Below are 20,362 nucleotides of genomic sequence, written 5' to 3'. Positions count from 1 at the left end.
AGTTTCCTTAACGGTACGCTTCATACACAGTCAAATTGCTGTAATTAGTTAGTAGCTTTTCCTTTTTATTTTCTTAATTAAACCCGAGTTTCAGCCCGATTACTTCATCACGCATCTCAATCAATGTAAATACTCGTGCTTTATTACTTATTGCATCTAACACATTAGTAAAATCTAAGTAATAACATTGACGCCGAAGTGGTCCGTATGCAGGCGCAAAGTGGGTAGCGGTTCCCTCCAATAATCCAAATTTAATTGGGGAATTTTTGCACAAGGCACGTTCGAGTTCTCCTTCCTCCACCCTTCCATGACCCGAGGCTGTATGGCATCCAGGGTATCCGCATTATTACAAATGATCAATGCCAAGCTGGTCTTACGAATTTCCTGCAACTGGTGCTGATCGAAGACGTATGGGTTTTCGTACCAGTATCGATCTCCGAATTTTAGTCTTATGAACTGATCTAAAATTAAGCACGTTAGCGTTGGACCTAGGAGAGATCCATTTAAGGGCTTTTCGCTCAGTGCGCCAGTGTATAAATCAATGGCCTCAATGTGCCTGTAGAAGACGAAATGTAGGTAAATTACAAATAGAGTAAATTCAAGGCTCATCAGCTTACCTATACGTATCTTTAATGCTTTGCAACGAGACGTGACCCATTATACCTCTCAAGTCCTCAAAACTCTTCGTTTTGTTGAATCCACAGTGCTCCTTAAAATGTATATAGCCTGATAAGCCATGATCTCTCCCTCGTTGAATATTTAAGGAGACCAAGTCGAGGCCACATTTTTGCGTTGATGCATCGTACGTATCATTCCTCTGGAACAAATGAGCCTTGATCTCGTTGGAGAAATAAGTATCCGAAGCTTCTATGCTAGTGTTAATGGCCCCCTTTAAAAACCCCTCCAGCTGACCCCCTTTATATAGCTTGAAAGGATCAAAGAGCATTTTACGCATCTGGATAAATTGGACACTCGAATGATCCTCAGCTAAAAACTTGACCAATGCGGGGATTAAGGTGTGTGCAAATCGAAATGCTGCGGCCGCGAATTCGTTCGCAATGCTTGCATCTAGGCTCTCGTTATACTTGTGGAAATAGCCATTTGAATAGGGCAGCATCTCATGTGCTTTTAACAAACTATTATCTGAAATTTCATTAATGAACTTTGAGGTCAGATGTAGCTTTTATACTTAACTAATTAACAAAGGCAGAAACTCTCTGTACGTTATGTGTTGCATTTGGGCTGCTATGACTTTCCTACTTTCCTGGAAGAGCGTCTCATCAGTCCAGTGAGGGTTGATGGCAAAAAGGCCTCTGGCTATATTGTTATGCTGTCTTGCCCATATCAAGTGCATGCTAGTTAAATGCAAATTTTCATTGGCTCTAGAGTCACCTAAAAACGTAATTTCTTAGTTCTACGGGTGAGTTTAAGCTTGACATCCTGACCAGTTAAGAAGCAGTATCTTCCCTTTTTCTGCTCTTCAAGCCTATTGCATCCATCATTCATATCATGAGACACAGGCAGTAGAGACCTTTTATCACTAGTGACATGCATTTTCAACTGGCCTGCATTCATGGTGCGGAGAGATTGCACCAAACTTTCATCGTTTCCATAAATAACCGAACCATCAATAAATGCAGATGCTTGATTCATTTGCTCTCTTGCACCTATGAATCATACATGTTTACATAAATCGAATTATCGAGCATTTTCTACCTAAGCAGCATTGCGGAGCCGGAGCTGATCTAACAAACTCCATGCAAGTGACGTTAAACTCGGTGAATGGATCGTTTGGATCTAACACCACAGGAAAGCACTCCGGCGATATATTGGTGCCCTTCTGGCAGCAGGAAATCGAGTCTCCATTTAATTTCTGGTTCAAGGCAGTGGCTGTTATGTCGTGGTCCAGGAACTGGCCCCAAACAGCAAGCATCACAGAAAATTTTGAGTCACTTTTCATGTAAGGCCTGTGAACTTTCAAGCTTACTGTTCTAGCTGAAGGCAAAGGTTCGCTCGTTTTTGATGCTCGGGGTTTGCTTATGCCTATAAATTGGATAAAGAAGAGCTTGGATAATAGCTACTTTGTTATATGGAAACTTTCTTCTATAGGTGATGATGGTAATGACACTAATGATAATGATGATTATGATGATGATGATGTTGATGATGATGATGATGATGGTGGTGGTGGTAAAAAAACATCCCCATTATTGCTAAATTCCCATACTTTTCATTAAACAACATAAACAAACAAACTGGGAAAAACGTCGAGAGATCGTCTACAAGTTCCTCCATAAAAAAAATAAAAATATTTACCGTCCGCATAATCAGGTTGGAGGGTTCGCCTGTAGGGACGATAAGCAACCCCAAAGGTGTTGGAAAATTTGAGATTATTGCAAGTGCCGTTGTATGATCTGTACTTAAAGAAGCGGTCGCAAACATCTTCTGGGGATAAACGAGAACAAATATTGTTCAGGCTGCTGTTGGTGTAATTCGTTAAACACAATAATTTACGATTTTCCTCACTTCTGCTCCTATTCCTAAAAAATCAATGAAGACTACACATTAAAATTAAGCTTAAACTCACCCATAAACAAAATATGAAACCCCCTCCATTATATATCCCTCCCTACTCATATTTCTAGCCTTTGCACTGGTTCCCATAACCATTTGATGCCTAAAACTTGGACTGTCCACCGCTAAGGATGGACTGTATTTTTCCTTTTCATCCCTCTGGTTCAAAAATGTTTGTCCTATAGCAACTGCATCTTTTAAATTTACAATGGTGTTTTCCATGTGCCGCCCTTCTTGGTTTTCTAACGGCCAATGATTTTCTATTAGCACTGTAAAGACATCGCTAGGCATCGAGTCACTCTCGTTGGTTAAGGAAAGCGTATCATTTGAGTTATCTGCCGGAGAGAAATTTACTGCGTATGATATCGTTAGACCAAGAGCTATTAATATGACTAACCTGAAAAATTAACATTATTGCACATATCTACTGGTGAAAAATACGATCTTACATTAAAATAGAACAAAGATAAACTTCTTTAAGTTTTCGTTTTGCCAAGAGTCGATTACCCCGGATATATCGAGGCTGATTAGGCTCCAGAAGTCTCACGCGTTCACCAGCTTCCTGTTGATACATTTTAAAAATGCCTTAACATTGATTAATTCGGATTTTTTTTTTTTTTATGCTGAACGATATCTAGGAGAGACAACTACGACTTGAAGGCTCATACTAGACGATAATTAATCTCTTGAAACCGTTGAAGTGGACAGAAACCTTAGTGCATATGTTGATGGTAATACGAGAAATTTTGTATTTTCATATATAGGGTGTGCCTGCGGATAAAAACATGTTGCGGAAATGAAAAACAAAATTGGGTCGTTTCAGCTCGTCGGGAGTAATTACGAAAAGCCGAAAAGGTGCTGAAAAGGGGCAAATGATGTATTAAATATCAATTTTCTTCGTGTCGCTAAGGTATCCATTTATGTTGTTGTTGGCACCGTGTACAGGTCGTGTAAATATAGATCTATTGCATCTATTACACTGATTTTACTTCATTCCCTTTAGACTGAACGTTGAAAACGTCTTTCTGCTAAATAAATGGCGGATTGAATATCATTATCACGTTATTTTCCCATGATTTTGTTAAACGTGCCATCTGGTCGAGTTTCCAACTTCAACAATTCACATCGCAACGATTGATAAATTGAAAATTGTGTTGTCATCGATGATCTGTTCTGTCTGTTTATCTCTATCGAAGGTCATTGTTACACTTTTCTTTTGCCACCAGCGCAGGTTGGACGTTGGTAGATTTTCGTGGAAACGTGAAAACGACCGCCAAAGAAGATATTTAACGATTTAATCCCATTGAGGTGAAATGATTTTACAATTTCTGACAAAAACTTAGTGGAAAAAAAGTGTTAATGTGAGAAAATTAAAAGATTATATAAAGGTCATTAGGCTGCACGCTCTTGAAAGGCTAATGAACATTCGAGCAGTAATTAAGCGGCTAAAAATACAGCCCTGTGACAATTCCATCTGATGTTTACAAAAGAATAAAAACGAACATTGGAAATGAAATGAAGCCTTTGACTTTTCGGTAATTAATGCCAGCGCTCAAGTTTAATGATCACGAATTCACGATCACATAACCACATACAGAATTTGTTTAAAACGAACATAAAAATTCCGACAAACATAAAATTTTTTATTGGATTCAAAATAAATCTTGAAGTCCGACAAGGGACACAGCAGAAGAAATGAACGCTTGGAGAGTGGCTGATTATTTGTATGAAATATTTCTCGGTAGGGTCATTGCAAACAATGGAAACATACTTTGGCCGGCACGTTCACCAGATCTGGCCCCATTAGATTATTGTTTATGGGGAACTATGAAAGACCTTGTTTATAAATCTGCACCCGTCGATATTAACAAGCTGCGCAGAAAGCGCATCACAACTTTAAGAACCAAAACATGAAACAGGAGGTTTTAAGGTAAGTGCGGAATTTAAGAAGACGCGCGGGACTGTGAAAGGGGAGGATGAGCCTTTCGAGCATCTCTTGCGATTTTCCCAGACGACACCCATAACGAAAAAGAAAAGTTGATGACGGTTGTCGGAAAATTTGAAAATTTCAGTTATTCTGAATTCTTTCGAAAGTCACTGAATTTTCGTTTTCCAATAGACAAGTTTATAACGGGACACGCGTTCGTCTTCATGTAAAAGCTAAAAACTTCCCTACCGAATTTATTGCGTGTCGCGTACAGTTTTGCGCACCCCCCCCCAGACCCGCAAAACCGTAGAAGATTTCCCAATCGCATTTCAGCACAGAATCTTCACCACTTATCTTCCGAGAAAATCACCTGTAGCGTGGTGCGACCGTAGCGCAAGCGCCACACTCGTACTCGGTCGTACTCTCCTACTCTCCACTAGAAGTTCGTTGCACACTTGTTTGTCTTGCTCGTTTGGTGTCATTTTTGAATAACTAACGAAGCAGATGTGTGATGTGCATATGTGGACTCGGCCGTATAGTTTTCGTCAGTGGGTACTACCAAATCACGTACAATTTCAAGTTAAAATGAGTATGTGTGCGTTGACATGTCGTGGATTTTTGTGCTGCGGTTTGCTTGATCTCTGAAGAATGATTTTGTCTACTAACTACGAATAGATTCGCAGCTGCTCTTGGATTCTTTGGAATTTGGTAGGCGTTAGTCCTAAGTTGGGTTAATCGACTATTCAACGGTTGTCCTAGGTTGCTAGTTGACCTAAATCGGCATGCGTGTGGCAGGTTATTGTACTGTTTCAATGACATTAACCATTTCGCTTAACTGGCGTGTGAAAAGTACCGAAAAATTAACTGAAGGGCAGTTTAACGTGGTGAAATACGCGAAATATAGCAAAACAATTAATGGGAAATGTATTAAAAGTAAAAGAAAAATGTGTTGAACTGAAATTTATCATTTTCAAACGAGTTTTTATGTCAAGTTTTTGGTCAAAATTCCTTAAAATTTCCCAAAAAATTGGTACCAACCGCAAATGAATGTCGAGGAATTACGAATTATTGAACCATGTTTATCCTAAATAAAAAAAAACAAACCAAAAAAAAAACATAAAAATGTCTCTTCCTCATGGGCGTGGATTCTTGACCCAATTAGCATCGACAACCTACACGGGCAGACCTTAGTTATGCAATTCAATATCAGATACAATAACGATTAAATCCACACTAATGACAAGAACGTAGTAGGTATCCGATATTACGTGATCATCCATGATATGAATGAATGGTGTGTAACAATATCTCTAGCGCATAGATATGATACAACACACGATACCACTTACCTTGTAAGAACCAAACAAGTTTCCCTTAGTTAGGCGCTGAATCCATCAAAAGTGTAGTTGTTGCAATATCATGATGAAACTAAACAATACCGTTGTGTGTAATACGACTAAATATGATGATTTGAGGATTATGTAAAAATTGATGCTCCAGGAGCAGATAGATCTAGCTGAAACTTGCGAGGGCACACACTCAATATTTACAGGGTGTTTCTTAATGGAGGATAAAGAATGAAATGAAGGAATTATGAGCTTATATTAAGATAGAAACTTCATGTAAAGACATGTCCTAAATTGCTTCTATTTTGAATTACAGGGTGTTGAAGTTCCATTTGTTTTTGGATTTTCATTCGTTTCTCTGTTATTTGTAAAGAAAATTAACACAAAATTCGTAGCAACAATCATTTCAGCATCACAAACAAAGTGAATTAACAATTATTTAAAATATTGTACAGGTCGTTACATTTTTCGTGGTCGCTCTCAATATTTTACATCAGAACTTTTTTAATAAAATTTATAGATTTTATTCATTAACTTCATTTAATCCCCTATGTCTTTTCATGGACTGCCGGAGCCTGTGAAAAATTCCAGTTGTATTTCTAATAGTTTGCCAAGCATTTGCAATTTTTCAACAATTCACCTCCTTGCCGTTTTACAATATCCTTGGGGCAATCGGAGGCAACACGGTTTGATATTTTTGAAAATGTCTCTTGAATTGTTCCTAATAAAACAATAACTGAAGAGGCGAAAAAGTCAATCAAAGGCATGAGGGATTAAATGAATTCAATAAATAAAATTCAAAAATGTAAAAAAATGTTCTGATGTAAAATATTGAGAGCGACCACGCAAAAAATAACGCCCAGTACAGTATTTTAATTAATTGTTACTTCAGTTTGTTTATCATGCTAAAATGATTGTTACTAGCAATTTTGATTTAATTATCTTTATAAATCCCAGAGAAATGAATGAAAATCGAAAAAAAAATGGAACCTCAACACCCTGCAACTTAAAACGGAAGGAATGCTTTTATATGAAGGTTTTATCTTAAAATAAACTCATGATTCACCCATTCAATTTTTATCATCCATTAAAAAACACCCTGTATATTGAACCGGTATAAAATGCGATTCAAAATTATTACTCTATCGATTTATCACTCACTAGTTTCGCATTCAATAAACGAATTGACCAGATCAGTATACATCGTGAGTGGTGTCTAATATTGATTGACATGCTAAGAGATACAAGTAACAATGTTAATATTTGCCCGTATCATCGCTTTTACGCATTAATTTCTATGGAGTATAATTTGATTCATGAGAGTTTTTCTATGCACTGATAAGGTTGTTTTGGCAGATTTAATCTCAGTCTAGTAAGTGTTTTTTGTTTCGTCAACAGGCACCCACTTAACTTAATAAAAAAAAAAAATCTTATAATCAGGAGGAGAGATCTTTAAAGGACTTCCACCAGTCCAAATTGGTCCTTCGAGCCATAAATATTACGAAAAACTGGCTATGTCCATACATATCGTATATTCAGTTCCTATTCTCCCCGACGAAACACTTCTTGAGAGAAAACTTGACTCAAGACCTCACCCCAGAAATTCTTAAGGCATAGAGCAAAGGCGTTCTTACCCTCGCCCAACGTTTGTGAGAAACAGCGGTACCTCTGTGCAAACATTTATCAAATTGCCTGACTGCGACTTCATAGGTACCATTGATGAGATCATCGGCAAATCCCCAGAATTTACTACAACATTCTTATTCTCTTCAAATTACTCCAAAGTAATTTATTTTGTAAGGTGGCTAAGATCACGGCAAATCTTCAAGAGTACCAAGGTACAGAAATACCCGATAGAAGGTAGAGGCAATTATCGGTTTATTATATATTTTTTTCGCACAAAAGAGTTCCCTGGTGGGCCACCTTGCCCTTTGTAACGTCGAGGACAGATACTGATCGAGAATCTTTATAAATGAATACAAGCAACATGATCGATTATGAGATGCAACCAACGAACTACTGGTTACCCGTAGAAGGCACGTTTCCTTGGCTTAATTGATGGCTGAATGTGAAATCAAGGGGCCATCATAACGAAGTAAAAGAAGTTCCTGTGGGAAGGTCGGGTTCATTGGCGTTCAAATTTTTTGTTTCAGCTCACCACACAATGACTAAACAGGATGCCATTACTCATTTTTTCAGAGCGAAGATAATTATGGAAGAACATGCGATTAAGCCTCAATTTGAATGTTTATTAACGATTTTATATGTGATATGCACTCTTAGATTACAATTATAGATTGCTAACGAACTTTAAAGATCTTCGGAAGTTTAAAAGTAATTTTAAATAATGCAACAATTAAAGCATAAGAAAATTCCCATTGGGCCATCGAAGGGCCTCTTCCTCTTGGGTCTACCGGTTATTCAGTGAACCGGTTCAGAAGATTAGCGAAGGCTGAATTTGTTTACTTACCTGGCGACATACAGGTTGTCCAAAAAATAATGCGACAAAGAGCTAACGACAGATTCCTGCCATCAGAATATTAAGATCTAGTGCAATTGTTGTGTTCCGAAAGTCAATAATAACAAAGATACATGGTGTTAAAGTTTAAGCTTTATTTTAAATTTTATTTCATGTGTTCATAGTTTTCTCACTTATTATAGTGAAATTTGATGTACGGGGATTTTCAGACGTAGGAAGCAACGTAGTTCTGTCGGTTTTATTACAGCCAATAGGGAGCGCCACCTGGAACCGTCTTGGCTAGTCAAAAGAGCTCTAATTTTTTCTACGCAACTCCAGTATTCCTGTTAATAAAACATATTATTCTGTTTAACATTCTAGATAAAAAACTATATGTCTATTAGTAGCCTCTGAACTTGGCCGTTTTTGAGATATTTGCTAATTTAATGTCCCATGAATGTTTGTATGTAGGTACTCTCGAATAGAGTCGAGAGCTGACGGAGTCAAACGAAGTAAGACGGCGCTTGTTTTGTTTACATGGGCGCCATTTTTAAACTGAGTACGTATTTGTCAACGGCAGAATGGCAGCTTGTTAAAGTCGCTATCAATTTTTTCTTTAAAATTGGACGAAATTTAAATTTTGCTGTGTTATATGTATTGTACGTTATTCCGAGATATAGGCGGCTTTCCAATGCGAAGATGCGAGATATGCGGTGTAAGGTATGTAAGTGTGTAACCAAAAATAATTCGTTCTAGGTAGATTCACTTATGTCCAATGTTGCTACGTTTTGCCGCTACAGGGCGCTAAGGTTCTCAAACTAATACCGTTTCTTCGAAACAATTGCTAAACGCTTTGATCTATTTTCACTTATTTTGGGACTAAGAGTTGCTACAAAATTTGGCGCGTTTCGACTGAAGCGGAATCTTTTATTTAATGCGCGAAAATATTGAAAATGGCACGTGGGTAGTAAAAAAAAGTTTGTATTTTCGTTACCCCCTGTATGAATTAATTTTAATTTTTCTCTGCCACGGGCTGACTTTATATTCAAAGTTTTTTGTTTTTTCTAAAATTTTCACCGGGCGTACAGCTCATCCACAAAAAAATATATATATAATACTTTGCATATTAAAAGTAAAATGAAAAATACGTTTTTCGTTGTTTTTGGTCACGTGCAGTTTAAATGAGAACGAAGGAGAGCCATGTTTGGGTCATAAAAACGCGCCTAAAGAGAGTTAAAATAAAAAAAAAAATACCATTTTCATCTGCATCCATGTATCCGTTGTCACATAGTACCTTCTGGAAATTCGTTTGAGAATCCTCTAATTTAGATTTGCACGGACTGGAACTTTTATTAAAGAAGCATAGCGGACCTACTCATTATATGAGCTGAAAATAGTCTCAGTTGAATGACACATGCATTTCAATATACAATCTGCAGCAAAGTTTTCTCCAAAAATCGACTAAAAACGTACGCCCTTGCGTCTATTTGTGTCACTTTGGTTTCTTGAAAGATGAGGATTTTAAATTTAGATACACTTTGAATAGACGTGATTCTTTCGAATTCTGCATTGCATTTTGGCAATGTTTCTAATGAGTTTCGTTCAAACGCATATTATTTGTTATCCACCTTCAGTTCGCCTTTAGGTATACTAAAGCAGATCCTTTCCGGGAATCTAGTCAGGTCCCTTTTTCAAGCAGTAGTCTTCTAATTGGCCGTAAAAAGAAGGTAGGTGGTCAAGAAATGCAGAAAATTTTAAGGTGACTTCAAAGGTGAAGTCGATTATGCCTGTGGCTGATGTTCTTATGACTGTGAAGAGCATTTATTTTTTCTAAACTTTTGCCTTTGCTTCGCTCAAAATTATTTAATTAAGTAAAAAAGTATATAAAATGGAAAAATATATATATTGAAGTTAATTTTTTTTTAATCACAACAATTTTGAGTAGCCAGTTGGAACGCTTTTAATGAAAGCCAGTACGGTTCTAAAATTAAGACAAACAAGCTTTCGTTCCGATTGTACGCAATAAAAGCATGCGAGGCTAAATACTCACATGATTCATCCAACCTAATTTCAATTTTGTCTAGCGACTCCATACGTATGCGGATCCCAAAACACTTTTGTTTGGCCGTTTTATCAGCACATGTACATTTTCAAAAAAGAATTACAAAAAAAAAAACATGAAATTATGCGATGATCCAATGGAGGAACCTTCCTGCTCAATTAAGGACCAGAAAGTAGTTTGATGGATCAACGAAACTATTTTAATAATGACGATGATGTGGCCGAAATTTTGTAATGGTGGAAAGTGGTATCGATGAAATTACCACTCTCGATACTACTTTTCTCAATTCATAATCTTCCCCGCTTACATATTTCAGAGTAAAAATTAGACGTCAGGCTCCATTGCAGGATCGTACCTATGTCAATTCGGACGAAGAAATTTAAAAGTGGCTGAAAGTGTGTCCTGCCTTTTTGGCAGATGAGGCACTAATCTATGGCGCCGGCTGTTGCGCCCGCGCGTGACACACCTCTTACGGAAAAAAATACGTCACAGGGTACTAATGCATGGCAGCGCTCCGCTTAAAAAAAAATTTGCCACTTCGTCGATTCGTAGAATTGATTGTTTCTATTCATTAAAAACAAACCTCCGCATAATAAAAAGTGAATGTATATTTTCTGTTAGAAAGCTGAGCGTGAAATATCATTTATACTCCGCTTTAATCGATATCACAGTAATTGTGCAGGCCCAATTATATTCATGCTAATTTCCACCCACTCCCACTCTACCTTTTATATTGCTATTTCTCAAATTATTTCAGTTAATATAAATTAATTTAATATCTAAAAAGTCCACTTCTACGGAGTAAATTTCTGTTTCAGACCAATCCAATCCCAACTGAGTCCTCAAAATGTCTTACTCAAAGTACAGGCCAAACGTCTCACCAATACGGAGTTTGGACAATGGTAAGTGGCTTGTTTTGGGCCAAAAGATGAGAACAGTGAAAAAACATTTTTTTTATGTGGTTATCACGGTAATATAATAGAAAATCTAAATTCCAATGCTTACTGATACGCTTTTTATCTCGAGATTAGAATAGCTAACAGGCAGCATGTAGGTGGCAAATAGTGAGAAAGTGAGCACGCGAAACATTTTAGGTTTTTGATTTAATGGTGAGCAGTAAGAGGAATAAATAAAAAATTAATATGCATTATGAGGAGTACATTACCGACTTCCTGGGTAGGTATTTTGGAATATATACTCCTTGTATAAGGAATAGAGTTACATTAGGCGCAATTAGGTGTTTATGGCTGTACAGGTTAATGTCGACATTTTGCATTGGCCTTCAATTTTATATTACAGCATGGTTCATTTTTATCATACGATAAAAGGTAAAAACAATTTTTAGTCAACTGCAACCTAATAACCTTATCCGCGCTAACGTACGTAGGCAGAAATGTTAGGCAAAATGAACCCATATTGATCTTCCAACGCTGATTTGTAAGCCAACATGTCACCATCGGAAGATTATTAAATAGCAATTTTTTAATTTTATTGATGTTGCGAAATTAGATAAGACAAATAACAAAAAAAGGACAGGAAAAAAGATAAAGAGAAAGACAGAAAAAGAAGATAAAAAACAGAAATAATCATTTACAAAAAAACGCGATAACCATGTTTTGGCTTGATATAGTTTTCTCGTTCCAGGGTACATTTGTTGGTACGATGAGTGTACCTGTTGCCCTTATGGGTACCACATCGATTTGGATTTCGTTCGATATTGCGAATCGATCAGCAAAGAGGATAAGGCTCGCACGGGATCTATCAAACGCAGGAAAGATCGTCGCAAGCAAAGACACAGTATGGAAGTATTACTTGGATTGTCTACACCAGTTCTAAGTAGTCTAAATGATGGACATGCCAAGGTGAGCTTATGACTTTAAAAGGCGTTAAACTTTCTCAATAGGACGAAGTTTGACTAATGGAAATTTATTATTCGTTCCCTTTGAACTGGAAAAGTTTTATTGTGCATAAGTAAATGTTCTGACCCTATTTGCCTTGCTAATATCTATTGATGGGCGAAGATAAGATCGTTCTTTACTGATAAGCCTAAAAATCCCGTAAATCTCTATTGTTCATAACGTTAAACTCTCTTACGGCTACATTCGCATCAATACTAATCAATCAATAAATCATTGAATATTAATTATAATTGTGAAAAAATGTAGATGAAAAACTTGCAAGGCTCATAAAAGTTATCTTGCTCAGCCCAAACATGATCCAGTTACAAGAATCTTGGAACTTAACTGTTTACATCATTATTATAATATAGATATGGAAATGTGGGTTTTTACACGATTTTGATTAACACTAAGCTGACTAGTTAACAAGGGCAATTAGCTAATAGCTGTGACTGTAGGCAGGGGACACTGCTTATCATTAATTATATTCAAAGAATTATAATTCACTTAACGCTCTCCTAATTAGAAGTGCTACATTTTTGGATTCTGTATGTAATTTCCTGTGACGCAAGGATTCTTACTATTTTCGTCAAGTTCGTGCAGGTTTCAAGTTAAATTTATGCAGCACGCAGGAAGTTGTACTGAAGGACGAAATGTGGGTCGAAGTTATTGGAAGAAATATGAACCCGCAGGGTGGTGCTTCCTCTGAGAGCGTAACAGCGCAGTAACTTTTGAGAACTTTTTGAAATGGTCAAAATCCAAAGAAAATTGAACTTATTGAAAAAAGGATTTTCTTTAAAATTCACGACAAACAGGATAATTATTTTCGTCACTTCATAAAACCACAATGCAAGTGACGCAAGTATCTAATTAGAGAATACTGCAAAGCAAATTATTCGAGTCATATCCTATAAATAGTAAATAGAAACGTGTTTGATTAACATAAAAGGTAAAAAAAATCACATAGCTCAATACAATACCGGGCGAGATTGGGCGACTAGCCAGGGCGGCGGACTTTCCTGGTTGGCGGTTTTTTTGGAGAAAGGGGAACGGTGGTCAAAACTTTCGTCCAGGGTGCCAGATTTGCTGGCCCTGATTAAAAGATATTCCGCTTTTTTCATTACGCACGTACGTAACCCACTGAGCCTCGCCAAAGGCTTTAATTCCAAGAGGCTCTGTTTATGGCCTTAATTATGGGGATTACTAAATGATTTACATGAATGTGCACTTCCTTGAAAGCTAAATGTTTCGTAATAATATAATTTATGTTCGTTCAATATTGAATCGAGCTGATTGCAATAGCGGACGACCTTCTCCGAGTATTTTTCAAGAATTTCTATGAATCTCAGACTCTCCACGCGTCTCTACTTCGGAAAACTCACTAAAGTTTTTAATTCCAGCTGAGTTACGTGCCAGAAACATCACCAAAACCAGTTCAAAAGCCAGTTCAGAAACCCCAGGAAGTGCAACATTTTCGCTTTAATGAGGGATTTGATAATGCTGTATCAGACTTCGAGCGGGCGTTACAGAGATCTAAGAATCATCAGTTATCGAATAATTTGCCGGATGTGACTGCAGTCTCAGGTTAGTAATTTGTAATGCAGCATGCGATGAAAGACTGCGAATGTGATAAAATATTTCTTGAGGCCCCATCGATCACCGATCGATGCCGGCTGGCATCGATAAAATTTTCGCAAACGAGGGATTTTACGTGAATTGTAGTTTTTTTGATCGCCGTGCACTTGCCCGGCCGAGCAAAAGAGGATCAAGGGGTCACTAGCTGATCAAAGTATCAATTTGGTCGAAGAGGCAATGACAGAGCGCAAGAAGCTGGAAAGCTAAAAAAATAAAAGACCTAAATGAACTGTCGCTAAGAAAAAAAAACATTCTCCTCCCCTAGTTTTGAAAATTTTTACTTAAGAAACTTTTGGGATGATCAACCTTTCCGAGACTGTCTAAATAAAAAAAAAAAAACAGAATTATTTGCAGAGGTCAGGGCCGGATCCAGCGTTTTCGCCGTTCTGGCTGAAACCCGTCTCTGCAGCCCTTACAATTTCATTCGACTGATTTATTGAGGTTTTCATGTAATCGCTGAGGTCTAGAATTTATTGATTCACTTTGTGACTCCCAATTTTTTACCCTCAAAACTTATCGCCCCGGGTGCTTGCCCCTTTTGCCCGCCCCCAGATCGGGCCAGGCAGGTATTTCGCCAAAAAATCAAAATGTTGACCTAATTCCGATTAACTGGCCACCCTGTACGACTCGCGATTTGAACTGATCGATGAAATATTGTTTGTATTGTATGCGTTACTGACGAGCAATCAATAAAAAGACCAAATAGTACGCGGTGGACTGTAAACGTAGGGCGTTGATTAAGTCATTTACTGTTTGCCGTCAATCATCTTACTGAAAAACTGGTAAGAGACGAATTTATCCAAGAGATACCTGTGATATTCACACATACACGAGATTTTTTTTTAATGAGCGCCCTTTATTATAGCTGGAGTAATTGCCGGGAATTGCTATAGTTGGTCATTGTTGCCGGAAGTTTTTGCTCGTAAGTATTAATGTCGGTGCTTATTGTGTCAAATAAAAATAGCGAAAAGCACGTAAAATGGCCATTACTAAGTAACGATGTGTTACAAAAAGTTTATCGAACTTCACGTCCATCTGCAGGGTGCCTCAGAAACAACGGTGCAAGCGAGCATTAGGGGGTTCGAAATCTCCCATTTGTGTCTTGCAGAAGATGGCCGCCGGAAAGTTCCGACTTAAATCCGTTAGATTTTATTGTGTACTTTTGAACTCGTGGGTATACAAAGTCCGATCTAGCAGAAGAAGACGCTGATGAATTTATCGTTCCCAAAAGCCCCCCCAGGAGCAATTTTACGGCCAAAAAATACTCCGAAGCCCCTGTAGAGTACAAACAAGCAGCTCTTGTATACAGGAAGTCTAGCCAGATCGGTCTATTCTTTCCTCCGCTAGCGCGTCATGCAAATTTGCTCCGATGTATCTGGGACACTCTGTTACTGACTTGACAATATTTGATGAAAAAAATTGATCGAAGTGAACCAACACCTACGTTCAGCTGGAAGTTGATGGTCTCCGCCATTTGCCGTTAAAACAAAAACGGTTTTGTAGGAAGCAAGTAGTCATCGGGGCATGAACTTTTAAACTTATGTTGCTTAACCAACCATGACCGCTTTTATTCAGAACAATTTTATTCTTATTTCTACTTTCGACCCATGGTTGCACGTTTCATTTTTACCTGGCGGTTTACGTGAACTCGATATTTCATGGCGAACAATAAATTCGAGTTTAAAAGAGTGTTCCACGTGTGTGCGTGGTTTTTCTGTTCGACATTGTTACAACTAATTCTGATAATCGATCGCGTTATCTACGCCGATGTATTGGGAACGCATTCATATTTAGATAACAACGGTCTCCACGAATTTAATTGCGTCTCGTCCATGAAAACTTTTTACACGGATCTGCTATTATGCGTACAAAGGTTTCAAAAAGAGTTCGTAACTCCCCTTTGCTTCCCCGTTACAGTTACTGCGTCGCCGGCGTTGTCAAGCAATCAAGATGGGTCCCTGAAACCGGAGTTTGACATGGTCAGTATCGAGTCATGCGGCCTCAGTCCATCCGCACTGCAGAATATCAGGGAAGCTCTAGCTTTGAGCCTCGATCGGATGAAACAGCTGGAGTTCCAGGTGAAACTTATACCGGAATTACAGGTAATTTTCCGTCAAGTCTTTACATAGATCGTAAGGAGACATAATAATGTTCGTTTTAGGACGAATTGGCACACTTGCGTGTGGAGAATCGTAGATTGCTTCACGAGCTAAAGTCAAGTGAAAGTAATAAATTGCACAGCTTAAATGGCAACTATACTAACGTCCCTTCGGAATTCGATATTAAGCGTTCGCACAGCTTTACCTATCCCGGGAACGAGGAGGTCCTAAAGAAAGAGCCATCTCCGTCCCCTTTGCCCAGGAAAGACTGTGGAGTTATGTGCGGAGTCTTGACTCGGAATATCGGAGTGGGCCATCAATACCCCAACACGAGGGATGTATCAACGATAACGTCCGAATTCGCCGACAAGTGGCTGCCCGAGAAAGCGAAGTTCTTGAACGCGCAGCCCCTCGCCAGTCCAAAAATATGCGTCACCAAGGGCACTCAGACGTTTTTGGGTAAAGAAAAGCGGGATATGGGAATACAGATCTCCCTTAACGAGCCCAAGAAGGTCTCTTTGGGCATCCAAGCCTCAGTTCTTGAACCTAAAAAAGTCACCTTCGAAAGCTCCACCCAAACAGAGGCCGCAAAGGTCTCGAGAAGGGACGTGGGCGTTCAAAAAATCGTAGAGTCAGTCACTGTGGGAAGTTCAAACAACACAATAGACGAAACAATCTGTGATAAATGCAACACTTTTAATAAAAAAACTGACACTGTGTCAGATGGGCATTCGGTGTCTTTAGCTTCCTTAGGCCATAAGAGCAAATCGTTCCATTTAGATGGGAAGCTAGAACTTGAGAAGAGGAGTCGAAGTGTCGCCTCACAGTGTGATGTGTGTCAATTATTCAAGAGTGATAAGTCTACGCAAGTAGAAGTAGATACCCGATCAAAGTATGCACAGCACGAAATCAAAAGCGCTGAGAAAAGTGTTCAATACGAAAGAAACACAATCTCGAAATATACAAATACCAAAGACCTGAATCAGCCAGAATCTGAGCGCAAGAGACCCGAGACAGTCGATAGGGCTTCGTCGCCACACGCTTTTGCAGAAGAAAAAGAAACCTCCGAGGAAAAGGCGTTTGAAAGGTTTACTAGTAAAGATATTGAGAGTAGGAGGGAGACGCCTCCAAGCCCTACGCCAAGCAGAATTCCTATACCAACGACACCGGTCGAAGCGCGCAAATTCAGACGTCAGGACACATACACAAAAGTGTATGCGACGTCTCCTACGGATAAATCTCCAGTTTACCCGGAAAAGTAAGTTGAAATTTTTATTAGCATTAACTGAAGTAGGGTTAAGGGATTGTGTGAATGAGTTCAGAATCAGACACTAACTGGAGGCTTTGACTGTCTCTCGACGACTCTGCTCTCATCGTTCATACTCTATACGCACTTATCCACATTTGGCGAGCCATCTATACGTACCAGATTCATGGTAGCGACGTCTGCCACTTCCTGCTAAGAAAAACCCTTCTTAAGAGTGGTTGTTTAAAAACGCACATTTTATTACAGTTGCATATTTTCTGAAAGCTCTTAAATCACTCACTCCGGAACCTGCATTAAAATACGTTTTCCTGCTAATTGATGAATCTTCATCATGCAACCTGAAATACTCTGTATAGCGTCAGTCGTGGGTTGTCTATCACAGACTATATATGTATATTTTTTTTCGGTTGTTACTTTTTTCGTAATATTCACTGTTCCATTTCTTGTATCTCAGTCTATTTTAGCACACAAAAATCTTTGATCGATTCGACAACTTTCTCCTCAACCCTGGTAAAATGGGGACATGCGATGAAGAGTTATACCATCAGCGCAAGCGCGAAGCAACATCATTTATTGATGAGTGCAAGCTTCTTTCAGTGGCAGAATCTTATTTTTGGTTTCTTCGGCAAAACGCTATTTTGCGCTTTTTTCGTTGCTATGGCTTGAAACATTTCCAAGCTCTCTTACGAATGTTAGCCTCTAAGCAAAACCGCAATGCCCAGCGTTCTTATATGCACCAACATATCCTTTTAACTAGGTAAAGTCTAGATATGTGAAATGTGTACATATAACCATACGTGAGCATGTACGTGTACTCATATGTACATGAGCATATATGCGTTTTTGTTAGTAATTATTTATATGGGAAAATGTGTGCGTGTGCTAGTGAATATTTAATATTTCGTGATGAAATTTTCCGGTTCTTTAGTGACTAAACTGTCGATTTATGATCTAGACTATCAGGCTTAGATCTAACGCCCAAAGCAGTATCAACAGAATCAGTTAGCCCGTTCGACAAAGTGAAGCAGAACCTTAAGCTTGATGTCCCTGGAAGCGCTTTTAGTTCAAAATCTCAATCGCAAAAAATCCTTACTCAGGAAAGAACACTGCCAGTCTCTGAATCCACGATCTTCCAGACCCCTTCTCAGAATCGAAAAAAGTAAGTAAATTTGGATATAAATTGCGCCGAATGGAGAATAATATACGAATTCCTAGAGCGACCCCCAGCAAAGAGATGCAGGGTGCTTTGAAAGTGCTCAACGATGCTTTGCAGAAAAGTCCTAGCAAAGCGGTGAAGAACCACAGTGCTATAAACATAGTGCAGCAAGAATGGTTCAAGATTTCCAGCCTTGTTACCGCCAATCCTTTAGATGTCGAAGACTATCTAGACGCCTTTGAAGATATGTCCTCAGTGCTCTTGGAATACGTCGTCAACATGACTGATATCAGCGGAAACACCGCCATGCATTACGCAGTGTCCCATGGTAATTTCGACGTCGTGTCAATTCTGCTAGATTCCAAAGTTTGCGATATAAATAAGCCCAATAAAGCTGGATATACCAGCGTTATGTTGGTGTCCCTTGCGGAAGTCAAAAGCCAGACCCATGCAAACGTCGTCAAAAGACTGTTCCAGTTGGCAGACGTTAATATTAGAGCTGCGCAGGTAACTGAAGGTTTTCTAGTCAAAGGTCATATATAATTGTAAAATCTTAGCACGGACAAACTGCTTTAATGTTGGCTGTGAGTCATGGTCGTTTAGACATGGTGAAAATGCTTCTGGAGGCCGGTGCGGACATTAACATCCAAGACGAAGATGGAAGCACTGCCCTGATGTGCGCGGCGGAGCACGGACATATAGAAATCGTTAAACACTTTCTTTCCCAACCAGACTGCGATTCCAGCATCACTGATGTGGTAAGTACACTAAACACTTCTTTGCCTGATGATGTCAGTGCGATGAACGTTTCTTTAGGATGGGAGTACAGCACTGAAAATAGCCATGGAAGCTAGTCATCGCCATATAGGGGTCTTGCTTTATGCTCACGAGCGCAATATTCAAAAATTGCAACCCGCTAAATTAAAGAAGATTAACTCGAACAGCCCAAAAACATCATCTCCACTTCCCATTAGAAGTAGTCATCGTGCCTTAACAGATCCAAAGAAGTAACGTTTTTCTTCATCTCCTGACGAGTATCGATGCTGTCTACATGCTCAGTTGCCAGTATAAATTGCCATGGCCAAGCATTTCTACAGCAGCCCGCAGTATAGAAGTTACTTGTTTGCTACTATTTTTCTGTGTAGCTGTCTATAGTGGATTTAAATTGCGTTTCCACGGAAACTTCTTGGAACTACAACACTTAGTCCGCGGTTGATTTATTGGTATCATCCGCCAAAACCCGACTTTATATGGGCTCCCTGTATCACAAAATGAAATCTATTTTGTAAATATACTTTTAACGACTTAAATGTACTTAAAGGCAGCCAAGATGTTGCAAGTTTATATTCATACCTTTGTTAATATTTTATATACGGATTTTATTGATGTGAGAAACCATTGTTACCTACTGTTCAACGAAATGTTTTTTGTTGATATTCATGTTTCTATTACATTTTAGCTCCCTATTTCTCTTTTATGTGCATTTTTGTGTGCGTCAGTCTTAGAGGAATGTACGTGAGGTTCATAATAAGTGGTTTTACACACCGTAACCCGAACTTTTAGCCCCTACTTATACTTTATAATCTCATCAACCCGAACTAATCGTTTGACAATGGAACTTTTACTGCAATTTACATGTGTAAAAATTAACATTCCATTACGGTAAGTTAAGACAATTGTAACTGTTGCCAACAATATGTAATTAGATTAGTTGATTCTTTTACCCCCTTTTCCACAGAAAAAAGTAGAGTTTGAAAGAGATCTTAGGCGTTTTTATTGTAATAAGGACTTGCCCTTCAGTAATTTGCGTAATAATTTTGCTGAGCGAATTCGCCTGTGTAAAATCCTAGATAGAGGGGTGACTGAAATAAGCTTTAAATCCCTTTTTCTACAAAGGAAGTCCAGCTGCCGAGGTCCGAAAATGAACCGCAGTCTTCCAG

At 38.6% G+C, this 20,362-nt stretch overlaps 2 protein-coding genes across 7 annotated transcripts; one reads left to right on the top strand and one right to left on the bottom strand.

Moving 5' to 3' along the window:
* Positions 1-109: 109 nt before the first annotated feature.
* cd (cardinal) lies at positions 110-6,221 on the bottom strand. Of its 4 annotated transcripts, none has more exons than XM_066302450.1 (8): positions 3,024-3,699; positions 2,588-2,971; positions 2,317-2,534; positions 1,717-2,043; positions 1,446-1,667; positions 1,195-1,392; positions 618-1,143; positions 110-556 (listed from the first exon to the last, which is right to left on the bottom strand). In XM_066302450.1, the coding sequence occupies exons 1-8, from the start codon at positions 3,146-3,148 to the stop codon at positions 175-177; spliced, it is 2,382 nt and encodes a 793-aa protein (XP_066158547.1). In that variant the 5' UTR covers positions 3,149-3,699; the 3' UTR covers positions 110-174. The 4 variants fall into 4 exon arrangements, with proteins under 4 accessions (XP_066158547.1, XP_066158549.1, XP_066158546.1 ...); XM_066302452.1 differs by lacking the exon at positions 3,024-3,699 and adding an exon at positions 5,851-6,221 and having other exon boundaries at positions 111-556; positions 2,317-2,540; positions 2,588-2,909; XM_066302449.1 differs by having other exon boundaries at positions 111-556; positions 2,317-2,540; positions 3,024-3,696.
* Positions 4,922-20,183, top strand: Kank (kank). Of its 3 annotated transcripts, none has more exons than XM_066302446.1 (10): positions 4,922-5,209; positions 11,186-11,269; positions 12,012-12,229; positions 13,666-13,849; positions 15,818-16,002; positions 16,062-17,257; positions 18,222-18,425; positions 18,482-18,929; positions 18,980-19,180; positions 19,239-20,183. In XM_066302446.1, the coding sequence occupies exons 2-10, from the start codon at positions 11,215-11,217 to the stop codon at positions 19,431-19,433; spliced, it is 2,886 nt and encodes a 961-aa protein (XP_066158543.1). In that variant the 5' UTR covers positions 4,922-5,209; positions 11,186-11,214; the 3' UTR covers positions 19,434-20,183. The 3 variants fall into 3 exon arrangements, with proteins under 3 accessions (XP_066158543.1, XP_066158544.1, XP_066158545.1); XM_066302447.1 differs by lacking the exon at positions 4,922-5,209 and adding an exon at positions 10,013-10,032; XM_066302448.1 differs by lacking the exons at positions 4,922-5,209; positions 11,186-11,269 and adding an exon at positions 11,418-11,543.
* Positions 20,184-20,362: the final 179 nt, after the last annotated feature.

Source organism: Euwallacea fornicatus, chromosome 3 (assembly GCF_040115645.1).
Source record: "Euwallacea fornicatus isolate EFF26 chromosome 3, ASM4011564v1, whole genome shotgun sequence".
Lineage (NCBI taxonomy): Eukaryota > Metazoa > Arthropoda > Insecta > Coleoptera > Curculionidae > Euwallacea > Euwallacea fornicatus.
This window is presented reverse-complemented; position numbering and strand designations above follow the sequence as displayed.